The sequence below is a fragment of the Astyanax mexicanus genome, chromosome 2, assembly GCF_023375975.1.
Source record: "Astyanax mexicanus isolate ESR-SI-001 chromosome 2, AstMex3_surface, whole genome shotgun sequence".
NCBI classification, from domain to species: domain Eukaryota; kingdom Metazoa; phylum Chordata; class Actinopteri; order Characiformes; family Acestrorhamphidae; genus Astyanax; species Astyanax mexicanus.
This window is the reverse complement of record NC_064409.1, coordinates 9,603,369-9,622,209: the sequence shown is the minus strand read 5'-3', so window position 1 is coordinate 9,622,209 and position 18,841 is coordinate 9,603,369. Positions and strand designations below refer to the sequence as shown.

The window sequence follows — 18,841 nt, the reverse complement described above, 5'->3', positions numbered from 1 at the left end:
AAAAAAAAATATTGTGGAGGGGTAAGAGGTGAGCAGCAGCTGATTTGATCATCATTTAATAGAAAAAAAAACAAGAAAAAAACATTTTTGGAAACAAGCAGCAATGATTGTGGTAAAATATGCATATTTGTGTAATAAGTACAACAGATATACAGTTTTTGAGATTTTAAAAGTGTTTGCAGCAAAACTAGACTAAACTCAGTGATCTAATCTACTGCCTACTGTGTACTGTGGTCAGTTTTGAATAGTTCACTATTTCATAATGCAATTTTTTTCCATCAGTAGAATGACAAAACAAATGTTGTGTACATTTTCTGTATAAATAAACACACACAAAGATACACAACCAATTAATTATTAACATGATGATCTAAAGTGCTTGATTTGTTTCCAGTGATGAGCTTTTCTGTTACTGTCACTTTACTCACAGTCTGTTAACAGGCCATAATCTTGAACAGTATTAAATTAGGCCCTCTTAAAGAATAAAAACACCCAATTACGTTTATTAGACCTGCCTGAGCTTCTGAATATGAGAATCAGGTGGATTTCATTAGAGCTACAACAATAAAATTAAGGCCAAACCAGTGTGATGCACAATAAAACTGTAGATACTTAGTCAAACCCTTTGCTTTCACTGTAAAAAAAATAAATACACTCAAATCCTCTTTAATTGAAGAAAAAAAACAAACAAGTGCTGCTTTTAAATGTGTAGTGTGTAATGTGTAAATGTACACAGGTTTATTCTGTTATATTTAATGTGATAATTTAAAAGATTTGCAGATGTGAAAAACAGTACCTTTCTCTCTGCTCTGGCTTCCCTCTGCGGTCACGACCTCCGGTAACACCTTCTCCTTCAGGTTCCTCAGCTCCTGCTCCGCCACCTCCAGCTGCCTCTGCACCGTTATCAGGTCCTCCTGTTTAATACAACATTCTCAGTATCTAACTGTACTTCACATAATACAATTAAGAGCCAATCATACGTCGGTATTTTCTTTGATATTGTAGGTGGACAAAAGACCATTTGCACAAATGAATACATTACTTACATTAAAAACACTGGATGAACTGTCCTGATAAATGTAATATTAAATAAATTAATCATGCAACAGGATGCGAAGTGTGTGTACTACAGTGCTTTTATTATACTAACAGGGGTGCTGTTAGAGGTGCACTAATCTTAAATACTAGGGATGCACAGAATATTCAGCAAACAAAATGGTTTGGGACAAAAGCAGCCAAATAAGTGAAATGACTGAATATCTAACACAGAAAAATGATTCATTTATTTTAAGCAATATTGTGCTCCATATAAATAGTTTTAAACTGTAGTTGCATTTTTTGTTAAATTTATATTTTTTTAATACATATGAATCAATAAATAATTTTTTTTTCAGATTCAATAGCATATGTTGTATTTTTGGACTATTTTAAGGTGCACTGTATTATAAGGCGTACGATCAGTGAATGTCTATTTTTTTTTACACCGGATTATAAGGCGCATTTTAAGCATCAATAGTAAGGAACAAGGGTGTCGCCATGTTTCCCTTCTAATGGGAAAGCGCCCAAGTAAACAAACAAAAAAAACATTTTCTTTAAAGTCACATTTGGGTGGGTAAAGTGCTTCTGTTTATTTATAGTAAGCTTACATTTCTAAAATTTAGCAGTGCTTAGCGCTAGTAAATGCCGCCCAACAGCACTACACTGAGGAACCTTGAGTGTTCCAGTAAGCCAGGAAGCTATCAGCTAGCAGTTTGTCTCATGTAGCTTGTTTTAACACAGTAAACACACACTACATTCTGATATATTCACCTCTTAACGGCAAAAGAGCTAGCGCTGCAGTTAGCACTGAAACTCCTTTATAATGCTGTACTTTAGCAGAGTGGCTTTACTGCGCCTTAATACCTGACTGGTAAAATTCATATATGCAAGGTGCACTGTCGATTTTTGGGAAAAATAAAGGATTTTTGTGTGCCTTAAAAGTGCGAAAAATATATTAACAATCTACAATAATTAAATGTAATTGAAAATCAACAGCACAATGCTATTTTAAATAACTTTTGTTAAATTTAAAGGATTTGAACAATCATATGTCTCTTTAAATGGGGCCCAGATCAGCCAATCAGATTTCACAACTCAAACCGTCTGCTTTCTAAATCACATTCTAAGTCACATGGTTAGAAGAAACCAGACACAGTGGTGAGGATAAACAGTCTGGCTGGCTGAGCAGCACACGAGGGCTGGAAGCACTTCAGAGTCCGGAAGCAGTATTAGACACAGATGGATGAGAAGAACAAAAGAAAAGAAAGCAGGTGAAGCGGAGAAATACCCAAACTACCAGCCTTTCTCAGAGAGTCTGAACAGCCCCCAGCTGGACACAGTGACGGTCCACACTGAGAGAGAAAGTGTTTACAGCCATCAGAGAGCAAGAGAAGTGGGGAAAAGAAAAAGAAAAGTGAGCAACAGGCACATAAACAAACCTGAAAGAACAGTGAGACAAGAGTGTGCAAGAGAAACAGTGGATATAGATTTACACAAGTGTTATTGCTGTTTTTAATCATTACTGCAATATTGAGCTTTGAAAAAATATATTATATATAGATATTAGAAAAGGCTATGATATGCAAGTCACAAGCTTAAGCAAAATCTTATGCAAATGGTTTACACATAAAATAGCACCTAAAATAGCTAAATCTGGTAGTTTTTAAATGGGAAACATCAAATCAATTGTGAACACGCATCACAACAAAAAATATTTGCTCAATATAAGGCAGATCAATAAGGTCAAAAGTGCATATTCAATACTTTTGTATATACACACACACACAGCAAATTATTAAACTACACGCCACACAAGACCAGTATGAAATTTGATGATCCACACAGAACTGCAACTAATGATTTTTTTTAATAGTCAACTAATCTGTAGATTATTTTACTGATTAGTTAGCGATTATTTCAGCCATGCTTTCCATGTCTGCTTCCCGTGGGTACAGCTGCTGTTCCTACCTTCTTCTATAGCTTTAAAACTATATAAACAGCTGATTGTGGGATTTAACCTCTTAACAGGCCAGGCTTTTTTTGTCAATTGTCTGCCTGACATTACACCACTAAATCTTGAGTATTTCTATTTATGCATTACATAAAAAGCTTTCATGTATGATACTGAAAAGCATAATTGTAACTGTAATAGAAATTATATATATATATATATATATATATATATATATATATATATATATATATATATATATATATATATATATATATTTTACTGCAGAAAAAAAGGCTTTTGTATTACCTACGCCTGTGGCCTGTATATGGGACAACTCATGTTAAGGGGTTAAATGCTCTTTTAATACCAAGAAATCTGAAATATTCTGATATTTAGTCAGAAAATATGCAATCATCCTCATTTTTTTATAACATGCAATTTGTCTCACTTTTTCAGCTCCAGCTTAAATGCTGCAGTCTCTGCCATGTGTTGTACATTTAAGGTGGAATAGGAAAATAAAATAAAATTAAAATTGCCCTAATTCTTCTGGGAGAATTTCACCCCTTCCCCTTCTACCTCTGTTCCAAGGAAAGGGTTACACGTAAAAACAAGGGGGAGTAGTAGTGGTACAAAAGAGAAATGGGATTGGGCCTTAATATGGTGGTTTAATATGGTATTAAATGTTATAGTTGTATATAGAGCTGTATATGTACACACACATGTAGATATTTTTAATTATTTAGTCAGCTTATAACCGCAGACTAATTTTAAAGGACTAATAAGCCAAACAATCAAAAAACAGCCCATTAGCACCAGCCCATAAATCGCTCTTACTTTGGTTGACTTCAGGCTTCTCTCCTGCTGTAGTTTCTCAGTTTCCACAGCAGCCATTCTGAGGCGCATTTCACTCAGCTCCTGATACAGGCCCTGCAGGGACACACAGCCTTATCTCTGAGTTAAAGGGTCAAGAATGTAGAAGGAGTTGGGGGGAACGGGATAGATGTAAATGTTCTGCTATTTCACAACAGGCATAACCTTTAATTATCGTCTACAGATACTTGGCAATGGGACTAAGAGTAGGGAGTATAAAAGATAAATGGAAACCCTTTAAATGTACTGCTTTCAACTGCAGTTAATGTAGTCTCTAATACTGAACGGAACACTCTTAAAATAAAGAGTTCATTAAAAGGTTCTCAGCTTAAATCCATCACTGCGTTCCATTTACTTCAGAAGTCGGAGGTGGGAATGGGATCACACTCAAGTTGACTGCAAAACATGTCCAAAAAAGTCAAATAAAGATTTTAGAATTTACTACATCAGGTTTGACATCATTTACTAGTCTTCTGTGTTCAATCTAACCAAATATTATAAGTCACACATTTCTTATGTCCTAGATTATCCTTGTTAGTAGTTTACCAAGTAGCACTGCTAGATTCCAGGTGACAACAACACATTAGGCAGTATTTTGCCCATTTAAACACTGTAAAAACATGTCTAGGAATAGAAGTTGGACAGTACTTTGTGTATAACTTACTTAAATGACACTCAAATGGATAAAAGTGCTTAAAACTGTATAATATTACAGTTTTACTATAGTTGATGTCTGGTGCAGTCATCCTGCTCTTCCTACTTTCTAAAATGCAAAACATTTCCCACAATCTAAAACTTCTATATTGCAGATGTTATCAGAAGTAATCAGAAGAGGTTGTTCTATGGCATTGCTTCATTTTAAAGAGTGTAAAAACTACTGCTTAAATGCTGAATTTTAAAATGTAAGTGTTTAAGTAGACTCTACAGTTTATTTACAATTAAAGACCAGGAAACACCACTCAGCTCAGTGATTCCTCCAGTACAGCTAAAATAAAAATTCACATTTCCCTTGTTTGACATTTAGACACTCCAGCCCCCAGTGGATTTATGGCTTCTGAAATCCACACTCTTCAGCTAAAATCCCCCATGTCCTCCAGTCTGAATGAGCGGTGGAGTGCTGAATGGTAGCAGTGTATGCTCAGTATTAGCGGAGTGAAATGGCTTTATGACAGGAAATGGCTCAGGAGCTCAACACTTTACTTTACCTTTGCTTGGACAGAATTATAAATTTAAGTGGCTCCACTTGAGTAACTGCTCCATATGGACCAGATGTATCTGATTTATTCTCCTTATAAATATTTTAGTGAAATTTGACCACTTTAAAACCTTTAATGAACCATTAGGTGCTACAGATTACATTCCAGGCCTGTGTGGGGAACTACGGCTTGTGCTTTTACTTCTAGTTAATGTATTAAAGCTATTCCTTTGAAATGAGAAAATTGTTCAACTCTAAAATCTAAAATTATACTTGTTCAAAAGTATAAAATGATTTTTGCAACCAAAACAAATATACATTTTTAAAAATGACTTTTTTGTTTGAGTTCATGTCCGTTACCTCACTTTCCCTGTTGTCCCGGTCAACAGTTGCCAGCTTCAGTTTCAGGCTGGATATCTCCGTCAACAACTCTAGTTTCTGGGTCTCTAATGTACTCCTGCTTAGCAACTCCTAAAATGTATGGGGGAAAAAAAAGATTTTATGCCATTTTTAGCATGTGTACTCAAACATTTGACTCACATTTGATTCATTTTTTACTTTGAAATGAATTGTTATTAATTGCTGGAACGCTAAATCAATATTTTCATATATATGAGTTTACATACCTGCTGTAGTAATTCTTCAGTGGCATTAAGCTTCATCCGGTGTTCCTCAAGGCACATATCTAGGTCCCTTATCTTTTCTCCCTGGACCTCCACTTGATCTGTCAGAACGCTTACCTGGGAAAAGACAGAATATAAAAACACCACATTACGATGGGTACAAATTCCTTACAAAAGTGCATTCCTACTGTGTGTAGAGAGGTTTGACATTACAGCCTGAACAAAACAGGTCAAATAAACCCATCATCCAAAACGGAAAACATGCTCATCTTTTGTCTACACACCTGAAGCACCAGACATTCCTTGTCGCTCTCTAGCCGAGAGAGTCTCTCCTGATACACCAAATCCCCTGCTGTAGACCCATGGCCATTGGTCTAAAAACACAAACAAGAGCAATGTAAGGCTTCACTAAACTCGCACAATAATTGCACTTTGGAAGATGGTGTGATTTGTGCTGTATGCTAAACAAGTTTGACATAAGCTTTACTGTAAGAATTCCGCCTATCACTAGTAATGCCCCAAAACAAGGAGGGTGAAGACTAGCACATGCCTCCTCCAATACATGTGAAGTCAACACAGCCTCTTTTTGAACTGCTGCTGATGCAGCATTTCCGAGTAGCATCACAGCGCACTTGGAGGAAAGTGCAGGGACTCGGTTCTGATACACCAGCTCACAGACGCCTTGTGCGTATCACCCTAGGAGTGATGGGGGAGAGAGCGCCATCTACCCACCCAGAGAGAGAGCAAGGCCAATTGTCTGACACCAATATTTACATGAAAACTTCTACTAGTTAAAAATTGATAACTGGTTATGTTTTTTAAATAAAAATAATGAAAACCAGCCAACTGGAGGAAACTGTTATAAACTTCAAGTCAAAATTCACCAGTTCAGCTTAATAAACGCAACAAAGCTTTTTTTTTTTTTTTTTCAACATTTTGTATTTAAACAACAAATCAATATGATTTGGTAGTTCATTATTCACAAATCTAAAACATGCTCACTCTTATTTACTGATTTACTCTCCAACTGCGTTATCAATTGTCTTGATCTCTGGAGCTTTTAATAGCCACTAGTAGACAATAAGATAACACGAAGATTCAATTCTCCTACACGAGCAGACAAATTAAAACAGGGCTGCCCAACAAATCACATGCTTTAGACTGCAGAGTCACAAGGTTTTCCAAGCCTGACTCAGTGGAATACTAAAGAGATACAATATTTGAGATGATTTTCACACACAGGGTTTCTACACAGCAAGTGGAAATTGCATATAATAAGCCAGACTTGAATTACATAAGGAAAAGACAGAGACAGGGAAACTGGTTTCCATCCACCCACAGACAAACACTTTTCACACGTTTGCTTCTTATGATGGACAGTTGAATAAAATTAAAAGTAATGCATAAAAGTATATACTTTGTTCTAATGAAAACAAAAAGTAATTGCTTCCATAGTCATGAAATGTATGCTGCTTATGTTTATAAAAAACACAAATGTTCCAATGCATGCATATTTCACGCTGAATCTCCAAAACCTCCTTGCTCCCTATATAGTGAACTACATAATGCATAAAACTACAATATCTACAAAGAGATGGAAATATCAGCATATAAATTCAAGTAAATAAGGATCCATTACAAAATACATTTCTGAAAAAAAAATAAGAGACCACTTTAAAATTATGAGTTTCTTTGATTTTACCAAATTAAAAATCTCTGGAATATAATCAAGAGGAAGATAGATGATCACAAGCCATCAAACCAAGTTGAACTGCTTGCAATTTTGCACCAGGAGTAAAGGCATAAAGTTATCCAAAAGCAGTGTGTAAGACTGGTGGAGGAGAACATGATGCCAAGATGCATGAAAACTGTGATTAAAAAACAGGGTTTTTCCACCAAATATTGATTTCTGAACTCTAAAACTTTATGCATAGGAGCTTATTTTTTTTTCATTATTTGAGGTCTGAAAGCTCTGCATCTTTTTTGTCATTTCAGCCGTTTCTCATTTTCTGCAAATAAATGCTCTAAATGACAATATTTTTATTTGGAATTTAGGAGAATTATTGTCCGTAGTTTATAGAATAAAACAACAATGTTCATTTTATTCAAACATATGCCTTTAAATAACAAAATCAGAGAAAATGAATCAGAAACTGAAGGGGTCTCTTTAGATTTAGAATCCATTTTGTGACTTGTATTGGACACTACTTAGGGAGTAGGGATGGGAATCACAGAACATTTCACGATACATTATTATAACGATACATTGCCCACAATCATAATATCACAGCATTGTGATTCTGTGATACTTAATATATTGCATGACAATTCTCAAGATATATCTATATACTTCTAAATCAACAAATAACAGGAATTACTGGTGTCAGTTTCACAGAATTTGACAACCAATATTCTTCACCGCAGGTTAACCCTATTCATTCAAGACTTTTGAGGGAAAAAAAAGGTTAAAAATTTGAAATTGCCCAGAAAATAGCATTAAAATAACAAATGACAAACAATCCAAAGAAATCAGGTAAGCGGTTTTCCGGCACATCAGCACTGCTTTGGCTGCAGCAATACAGTTGGCAGGTCGCATGCAGGTCATGCTGCATTAAAGTGTTTGAGGTAAATTAAATTAGGCCTGAAAAGTGAAAACAGAAGGCCGAAAAGCACGTCTCTTAATAATAGCATAATGCTGAACATCATGAATCATGAGACTGAGACAATGCCATTTTTCAATGACCTTAAATTGTTTTTTTACACAGGCAAATTAACCTTAAATGCATCTGAAATCAGTTCACAGAGGTTAGACAGAAGCATGGTTCAAAGTTTTAGTGAAAAACTGAGCAATACACTGAATTAGAGCTTTCTATGTATTATCTATTGTATCTATATGTATATTTCTATGTATGCAGTCAAGGACAGATATTAAAAAATATTTTCCTGGTGTTGTAGGAGGAACGGGAGATAAGAAGTGAAAAATCAGTAATGAAAGTAAAACTATGGGAGGAAAAGAAAGAGGAGGAATAGAAAAAGGCTTCAAGTTAGTCTCTCTAAAGCAACAGCATTAGGAAAGCTATTCACATAATTATTTCAAGTTCAAAATCAAACTAGGCTGTTGTACTTCGCTTCTTCTCTGGTTATATTTAAGTTTGGAACTTTATAAAGCTCTTTTTTTTATACACTCACCAGTCTGCCCTGCAGCCACTCCACCAGGCCCTCTGCTGTGGTGTGTGGAATCTGGCTGCGTAAACTCTCTCGCTCCTCATTATCCATCATGTCCAGCGCTCCCCGCAGGTCCTCCAGCAGGTGAAGTGCACGCAGGCTGCCCAGGAAGGGTGAGGTGGGTGACTGGCAGTCAAACAGGAGGCCGTTGGAGTAATCCATGGCCTTGGAGCCTAAAAGGTAAAAAAAAAAACATAATTAATGGAGACTTATTTTTAAATTATTTATTTGCAAGGTATAAGTTTTAGTTGTGTAACTATATTTCAAAAGACAACAAGTACTACTATAACAACCATATAAATAAAAAATATATTAAAAAAAAACCTTCTAGTAGAAATAGGGGTGAGCCATCACATATCATACACCATAATAATGCCAACATTTTTAATATTGTGAATGATATTATACCCTGAAATATCATGCCATATCACTCACCCATAATGATCACATCAGGGTACTATTTTTTTTGCTGTTTTTAGCAAAAGAAAAATTCACACTGTTCTCATTTCCCATTATATGTCTACTAGAGACTTTATACTAGAGATTATATCTGCCCAGTATCTTTTTACTTAATTCTGGATATATAGAGTATATATACTACTATACATACTGCGTGCACAATAACTACCAGTAGTACTATATTTCTTCCACAAGTACTACTATGACTTATCATACTCCACCACATACTTCTTCTCTAAGTACTACACATACAAGCCCTACACATTCTGTGCTTAAATGTACTGCTATTACTAACACAGGGTTCACACACATTTTAAACACTAAATTTCCAATATTTTTTTCATGACTTTTCCATGCCTTCAAGGCAAATTTTAATGACCATATGATTTTTTAAACCATCAGTGTTTTTCACGTACAAACCCTGTTACATCACCACCACATACTCCTCCTAGAGATACTACTAATATTCCTACAGCTGCTATTCTTCTTATCATTACTATCATAATCAACACCAAAGATAAAAAAACAAAAATCATTAAGGAAATGCTGAGAAACATCAAGTCAGCTCTCCAGAAGGCAGGAGAAGAACTTCTCTGGCCACTCTGGTCATTAAGGCCGGATGATTTAAAACACTGGCACATGCAGCTCTGCAATTACAGGAGTCAGTGGAAAAGCACAAGCTTTGCAAAGCTCTAATTCCTACAGAAAATACTCTGATTCTTCTTGCCTTCTCAGTGATCTTCCCAGAGATGGACAGTACGGTGGAGGCAGAGTGAGTAAGTATTATATTCCCTTAGAGCTGAGCCAGTGGAAAAACCTACATCATGTCTCAGATTGGGCCATAAAGCCTGAGCAGGAGGCTTTCGTATGAAACCACTGTGTCGTCCCACATGCCTCTGAGGTGATAAGTGATCTGAAAGGCATATTCCTCCCTCACCTCACTCTGTGAGCGTTAGAGCACGAGCGGGAGGACTTTTACTGTGTAATTTCCCACAGTTAGAAATGCAAAATCTGGATGTTAACTAACTAACTAACTAACATGCATGCTATATCCTAAAATTACTCGAATATTGATTTGTAAGAGACGTGACGCTGTTGTTTATGTGCTAAAATCAAATCAGTCAGAATTTAATTAAAGTTAGTTTGATCACTGTTGTAATGCATGTATGGATCCCTTCAATTACTCTAGCAGCAGTGCTCCAACCTACCTGCGATGATCCCATCCATCTGCTCCAAGGCTGCTGCCAACATCTCACTGGCGTCAGACATCATCTTTCAAACCTGCAAATGGCAAAGGCATCAGTACTGAGCAAAAGGTGGAGGACTGTCAGACATCATACATTAGACTGAAATGCAAAAATCTAGCCATAAAGATATTGTTAACTAAAGATTAAGATCTGTGCATTCACAAACTACAGTAACTGCACAGCACAATGTGACTTAGCCTCAGCATTTAATCCATCTATGGCAGTATACCTTGCAAACCTGGAGTAATGCACAGCTAAATTATCTACTAGAGACCCATTAAGAGTTAAGCACCTTCCTCAAGGGCCATGTATTTGAAGGAGACAAATTCTGTTTCTTTACTCTCCTCACTCAATTGCAAAACTAAACAACATTGCGACTTATTTTCCTAACTTGCTTTGAAAATTTTACAAATAAATTATAACACAGAAAATAAGAAAAAAATATAAAAATAAAACACTATATACACCACTAAATTATCTTTACCAAACAATCCCAAACTATTTTAAAATCCTAGGGCAGTGTTTATGCTAACGCTAGGATTGTTTAAAGTAGCAGTATCTACTCACGGCCCCCAAAAATCCCCTGCAGCATTGTGTGTATCCAAGGTGCTGTGTATGCAGAGCCAGCAAATGATAGGTTTAAGTTAATTTAACATTTTAAATTAAATAGTTTAGAATCACTTACCACACTTGCTACTTTTTTTCTACTGCTTACAAATGTTCAGTTTACCAGCAGAAAGATACAAAAGAGCTGTACTTAGCTACACTGCTAGCTAGTAACGTTAGCTAGCTAAACCTAGTTAGTTTTAGGGTTAAAACAAAACAAAATACTTGAGATACTGCCTTTTTTCTGTGTTAATTCCAAGCTATCTAGCTACTTGTGACTTAAGTAGCACTGCTTATGTAAATTTATGATTAAAAGGGTGCTGCTGAGGTCAAGTTTTGATGAAAATATCATTGCTGAGGTAACCTAGCTACTAGCTAAATGTATGAATAGAATAGCAATACTGAGCTATATAATTTTATTATTAAAAAAAGCACTGCTGTTGTAGCTAGCTAAACTAGCTAGTAAGCTAGTTAGCTATAAGGCTTGACTAAAATAGCATGGTGAAATAAATGGAAATTTAATGTCTCTTGCTTACAGTCCATTTATACCCTTTATACAGTTATAATATATGATACTGGTATCTGGCAGAAAATAAAAAATGCTGGGTTGAAAACTAAATGGGAAAAACAAAAGTACCACAGAACTGCTCTGTCAACCAGAGTTGTGTTTTGACCCTTAGTACCTCGTAATCAGAGGAAGATTGTTCTAGTCATTGACACACTTGGCCAACTCAAAAATGGGCCTGATCCATTTAAAGAGACTTTAAATTGATTGCAACTTGTGCACCTAAATATAAAACACACATTTGTCCATATGTAGGTATTTGGCTTCATGAATTTAATGTGCGCTATAAACATAAATAACCCACCCCAATATCTTTTCATATAAAAAGCGCACTTCCACTTTAGCAAAATCACATAATTCTGAAACAACATTCTGGAATTTCAAATCACACTTTACAAAATGAGACAGAGCTGATTTCTAGAATAGGGCTCCTCTCCCAGGACAGTCCCGTCCGCTTGCTGGAATGTTTGGAATTCCCTCCACCCATTAAAAAAAAAAAAAAAAAGGTGGCGGCATTCCTAGCGTCCTAAATCTACAAGCTTACTACTCCACGGAAGCCCCGCTGCTTCCCGGCCCAGACTGACGGATCAGATATCCAAACATCCTGTAATTATTTTTCTAATCCCGCACTGTGGGACACTGCCTTCAAAAACACAGCACACACACAATACAAATGCAAACATCTTATAAATAAAAAGTTTACCCAACAACGTTACTGTTGCATTGATTTACAGCACATGATGTTTAGTCTGGCAAAGTTAGTGATAATGCAAAGAAGTGGGCATTTAATAGTGACTTACGTTATCGCAACTGGCACTTTACACGTAAACATTAGAATATCTTTGAAAAGTTACTTTATTTTAGTAATGTAAAACTCATTATATTAGATGTATTACACACAGAGTGATAAATGTTTATTTCTTTTATTGTTGACCATTATGGCTTACAGGTAATGAAAGACAAAAAGTCAGTATCTCAGAAAATGTTTATATCATACAAGATCAATTGGTACTTTTGGCAGTGTGGGCACTGTGCCAAGTCCTGCTGGAAAATGAAATCCACATCTCTATACAAGTTGTCAGCTGAGGGATGAGGCTGAGGTAGAAGTTGCACTGCTAGAAGTAAATTTTGCTTTTCATTTGTAAATCAAGGGAGCAGAGTCTGGAGGAAGAGTGGAGAGAGATACAAAGTCAAAGCTGCTTGAGGTCTAATGGGAAGTTCTCACAATCAGTGCCAACAACTTTTTAATGGAGATGAGGATTTCATTTTCCAGCAGGACTTGGTACACTACCCACACTGCCAAAAGTACCTATAAATATATTTCACATTTCTGAGATACTGACTTTTGGGTTTTTCATTGGTTGTAAGCTATAATTAATTATCAACAATAAAAAAACAAATGTGACAATTTATTAAAAATGAACCAAAACAAAGTTTTCAAACCTCTAATCCACATAAGCGTACCCATGTTCATTAATGTTTAATTGTTAATACTTTCACCACATTGATTCTTGGAGGTCACCAAAGTTTTCTGTTCAGTATTACCAAGCACCAACCTTAATTTGCCAAAGCTCAACTTATTTGTCCATTTACTTTACCACATACACACTGAACTATTGTGATCTACTGTAAAGTAATTTTACATAAAATTACATTACACTTATTTTTTTCCAATGATTTATAGCAGTCCTCCCTGATTTCACCATTATCATATATTAGTATAAACCAGCTCTAATCATCTCCCAATGAGTGAAAAAACAAGAGAGCCCTGCAGTGTTTGTGTTTGTGTTCAGCAAATTCAATTTGCGAAGGGAATAACATGGTCTCTCCCACCACACAGCTCACCACCGCCTCTTTCTTCACCATTTAGGAAATTCAATGCCGGGCTTTACAGCCTTGTTACTGTGAAAACCCTGATTACAATGGTGCGCGTCATGCAGAGAGCACGGCTGAATGTCATTTCCTGCATTCTTGGTAGCCTCAATTATGCACTGAAATGCTTAGGTAGAAGCTCTGAATTAAAGCATTTAACTTTGTAAGCTGGGTGGGAAAGCAGAGCAAAATCTCCACATCTAACACAGAGAGCTTTGTGTCCTGTTGCCCAGTGAACGCCGGGGGCAACGACTGCGACATGCTTCATTTTCTCTCCAAAATACAACCACTCATGTGGATTCTCTGATCAACAGACAGAATCTAGGAGCAAGTAGTGGACACTGGGGAGAGACACAGGAACAGGGTTGTCTTGTCACATTTACAATTAAGATGAACAGGAGTCTAACAATACTAAATGTACATGACTTAATCATAATGCAGAATCATAATTCTAACAATACAACATCCTTACAATTTTTATTGACTTTTTGCACATACTACAGAAAAAAGGACAAAGGTTTAGACAAGCTAGGCTTTGTTGACAAAGCAGATGAAAGTAGTAGTCAAAAGAAAAAATTCTGACCAATTTCAATGTTTACAATGTTCTCACAATTTTTGTAAAATGTGACTAATATCTGACATTTGTCTGAGTGGTTTGTTCTGTATAAATAAAACGCATGCTTCACGTTAAGTTTCGGTTTCATTCCTGCCAGAATCACAAGCTCACTGAAAAAAAGCACTTTTTTCAGACACGGACAGTCCTTTGGTTTATGTCCTTTCTTCAAATTTAATTTAAAAGATGTTTATTTTGTTCTTTGAAGCTGTGCCACAATCAGTCATTTCATTAGAAATACAACAATAAAACAAAGAGATTAGTCGCAATAATTCTCATCTGGCAATCTGGACAGAGTCGCATTACAGTAAAACAGATATGTATCGGATTTCCATGCCACATTTGATCGTGGCATAATTTAGAAGGGGAATGGTCAGATTCAGTGTGTTTTTGCCAATGAGACACCACATAAAAATTACACATCTGTGTCACATATTACAAAACACTTGTAGTATTTGGGCCAGTATTTTTACCTGCTGTGTGAATGTAGCCATCTGGACCAGAGTGTGAACCAAGGTTCATGTTTGTTACATTTTTTTATATTTGATTAAGTACTTTGAAGCAAACCAGGGCTCAAATGATTTGGATCGAAGCCCCTTCTTACAATTAGATTAAACTGAGGTGCATGGCACTGTTCACACCTGCTATTAAGGTCTAGATCAAACAAATAATGTAGGTGTGAAAGCACCCCTACAGTGTGGCATAACAGGCAGAGGTGGGCTGGTGATGTGTTGCTGAATACGGTCACATACTCACAGCAATGCTTCAAAATATCCAAAATATGATAGGAAGCCTTCCTTGGACAACAGAGACATAGTTACTGATACTCCAACAAAAGCAGAATTACTTTTTAATACAACTGATTTTGGAGGAATCAATGAAGATGCAGGTGTCCCAAGACTTAACTCCAGACGAAAATATGTACTCGATACCTAGGTTGAAAACTACCTGTCAATACTGGTTAGGGTGGAGATCCATTCCACCCAAACACTGTGGCTTTTCCCTCATTTCTCACTTTCCCAGGGGCCGGGCTTTATTTGGTCAGCTGCCGGCAGCAGCACATCCTTGAGGGAAACCCTGAACTTGGCAGTATTTTCCAACCAGAACAAGCACATTCTTGAAACCCAAGAGTTACAGTCTGTTTTGACAGTGTCAGGCCGTATGAAAAAGACCCAAGCATCTTACACACAGGGAGTGATGCTGAACTGCTCTGAACCTAAAATCTAAATCTAAAAACTCCATGAGATTCAATCCTACTTTGTTATTTAAGGCGCTCACGCTGCAAGACATGCTGAAAGGGGACAGTGGAATGCCATTAGAAACCTCTTGGCTGTCCAAGAAGCCTCATGTCTGTCCAAGAAAAGCTGGGGTGGAAAATTATTCGAATGAAAGAAAACCTTCCCGAGCGTGTGGAGTGATCACTGGCTCTGAACAAAGACCTGAACAATACTTTCCAGTAATGAAAGTGATGCACATTAATCACATGCTTACGAGCACCTTTCCAGGGACGGAAAATGTAGTGTAACACAGCGAATCATATTGGTTCGATTAATGTGAGCAATTTAAAATGAACCAGCATCAAACAACACATTTGACAGAGACAGACACAAAAATTGAACGGAATGATGAGAAAGTGACTCTCTTACAAAAAAACTGTTCTTCTTTACCTCAACCAAGGCAAGCTGGAAAATCACACTTTTTAAGCATACAGTGCTGTATTACAGTATCAGGCACATTCAAAATCACACCTACATTCAATGCAGGAGGCCCCACAGGCATTTCCCACAGGTCAGTGCAGTGTTTCTTTTAGTCAAGTTTCTATAGGACTTGACAAAAGTCATGGGACACAAAACTAGTTAACAAGCTATGATTTGCTATTTGGTTGTGTATTATGTTCAGCTACGCAATTAAGCAAGTAATAAGTAAGTAAGTAACAAGTGTGTGGGTAAAAGAATTTCACAAATACAATATTTTATGAAGATAAATTTAATGAAAAATCTATTTAAATATTTTTTTTGCTATAAAAACTAATTTTCTTAGTTTTTTGCACTTTGACAATAACATAGTATAAAGACAAAAAGACCAATACAACTGATTAAAAATTAAATTAACAGTATTTATACTGATTTCCACTGAGAACAATTTTACATCTGTATAATAGAGAATATTAGCAATATGACAACTGCATTGATAAATATTAAAGTCTTTAAAGGCAGTTTGTTACATTTGATTCAAAATTCACAGAAAACATGATCTATTGGATTGTTGTGGCTGCTGCACCTGCGCAGATCTCCATAGTAAGGAGGGTTTCGCCTGCAGCAAGCTGACTCACCTCCACTCTTGGCTCTTTTTGTTAAAGGGCAGGACATGATCTATAAACGTGCACCACAATTTGCATTAAGAGAAATATCATTAAAACAGAGGTCAGTGGTTTGTATTCTCCTTAATAAGGTCTCTGTAAACATTTAAAAATTGCACCAATCATTGAAATAAGAAATACACTGATGAATAAAAAATATATGTGTAGCAAAGATGGTGAGCTTAACTTCCTAACTGACAGGGTCATCCTGACTGAGGTCAGTACCATGCACCAGTTACTCCACGACCGATATGACCTGCTCTGCTAATAGTGAGAGCTCCCCCTCCCCCTCCCCCCGAGATTCCTGAAAACCTCCTCCAGATGTGCTTCTGCTCACATACCTTACAATCACATAGTATCCAGCAGTGGGCCCCTGCACTTCATCTAAACATAGATAGCACACAGCCCTCCCCTTCATTTCTTCTCCTTTCTAACACCATTCATTTTTAACTCAATAGAAAAATGAAATAAAATACCAGCTTATTACATCGCAGTCTCGAGGGATTTCACACTCAGATAGAGATGGATGGGCTGCCCCCTTTGGCTCGGTGCCTAGAGCACAAAGGTAGAAGTCATTCTAGTTTATTTACATAGTTTGACGTTGGCCAGATGTGGAGATAGAGGGGGAGGGAGAGTGGGTTTAAAGAAAAACAACCCACTGCCCTGCTATTACCCAGCCTGCACCTCCTGCCTCTCCCACATATTCATACTCACACACAGGCCAGGCGGGTATGTTCCTGATCTATACATTACACAGAGCTGCAGCTGTGCCACACGTGACCATCAGTACGGAAATAGCTGAAACATTGTGAGTTTTCAGCTCAGCTAATAATCAGCACTATTTTTAATACAGCAATTTCCAGTTATCACCAACTCCTCTCCTCCATATCTACTACTCTATCCGGACGGGATTAGTTTCTCCGGGGGACGTCGGTAAAAATATTTCACACTTCTACTCAGTAATAAAACTCCTGAATCCGGACTACAATTGAAAAAGAAAAAAAAAAAAGTGAGTTTTTTGCCTTTCTCGGTCACATGACATCACGTTCAGTAGCTCCTCCATTTCCACTAGCTGTTGTGTTTACATGGATCTCGGTGGAAAAGTGCACCCTAAGTGTAATTACTTTCTGTGGCAGAGAACAAATAGCTATTTTATTAAACGTGAGGTGATGAAACTCAGAAATGTGGATCGAGACAGGACTAAAATTACAGGAGGACAATAGAGTTCAGCGAAAAACAGTAGGTAATTCAGCCTGTCATTTTCTCAGAGGACATCTCAGAAAGGGGGGGGGGGGGCAGGGAATTAAGGAAAATTTAAGTTAAATTTAAGCAATGGCAGCATTTGACACCAGAGCTTCAGCCAGTGTGTCATTAATTGAACTGTCTGGTATATCAGCCGCGTCGTCACTTACTTCTGTGTGTCAACTCTGTCCAATGTTTAGAAATTGGACTGCTGTAGCTATTTTACAAATTTGTTCTTATTTAGTACCGATTATCTCTCTACAAACTGATTTTTTTTTTTATATCTAACAATAGAAATAAAAAAGCAAAACTTTGAATTGTCTTTAAAAATTGAGACAAAATAGACTATGGCTTTTTAACTTAGTGAAACTAAGTGGAAAAATAATCAGAATTGTTTAAAAACTTAGTCTTAGTGAATTCCTAGTATTTACATGTAACAGACATGTAGCGGTATGGCTGACAGTAGTAAGAAGTAATGTCCATGAGAAATATCTTCCTTACAACAGCCCTCAGACTGAGTTCTTCCTACACAAGTCACTGAACACAGCCTCGCTTTTGTTCTTCAGTCACATGCAGAGAGAACAAGCCATGTACATCCTTTCCCAGAACAAGAGCAGAACAGGAACAACAAACTCAGACAACCAATGATCCCGAACAGAAACAGCAGTCCAACAGGATGAGCCCGGCCACGCTGACATAATTCAAGTCACTGTCCACATCTCTGTGTTTCCTATTATGGTTGTGCCACACAGTCACTCTTATAAAAGCCAAGAATTCTATAAAAATCCAAGACACCCAATAAGCTTTACCAAGATCTTTTGAGTGCAATCACATGTAAAGAGTAATTACATAACCTCCCATTTACCCAGCAGATAACTGCTAAACCATGGCTTTTCAAATAACATTAAAGTTCCTATTGAAATGTTTAGGGATTGTGCTGCACTTTCCAACTTAAGAAGTCCCACTGAATTCT

General features: G+C 36.7%; 1 protein-coding gene across 1 annotated transcript in view; it reads right to left on the bottom strand.

Annotated features, from left to right (window-relative positions):
* The window catches only part of ppfibp1a (PPFIA binding protein 1a), a 38,126-nt gene that overhangs the window by 14,321 nt on the left and 4,964 nt on the right, over window positions 1-18,841 (bottom strand). Inside the window, exons 2-8 of the mRNA XM_022671200.2 lie at window positions 10,573-10,645; window positions 8,870-9,078; window positions 5,965-6,054; window positions 5,684-5,797; window positions 5,418-5,528; window positions 3,827-3,919; window positions 797-914 (exon numbers count right to left, since the gene is read on the bottom strand). Coding sequence (XP_022526921.1) covers window positions 797-914; window positions 3,827-3,919; window positions 5,418-5,528; window positions 5,684-5,797; window positions 5,965-6,054; window positions 8,870-9,078; window positions 10,573-10,636 — 799 coding nt within the window. The 5' untranslated portion in view covers window positions 10,637-10,645. The remainder of the gene's footprint in view (window positions 1-796; window positions 915-3,826; window positions 3,920-5,417; window positions 5,529-5,683; window positions 5,798-5,964; window positions 6,055-8,869; window positions 9,079-10,572; window positions 10,646-18,841) is intronic.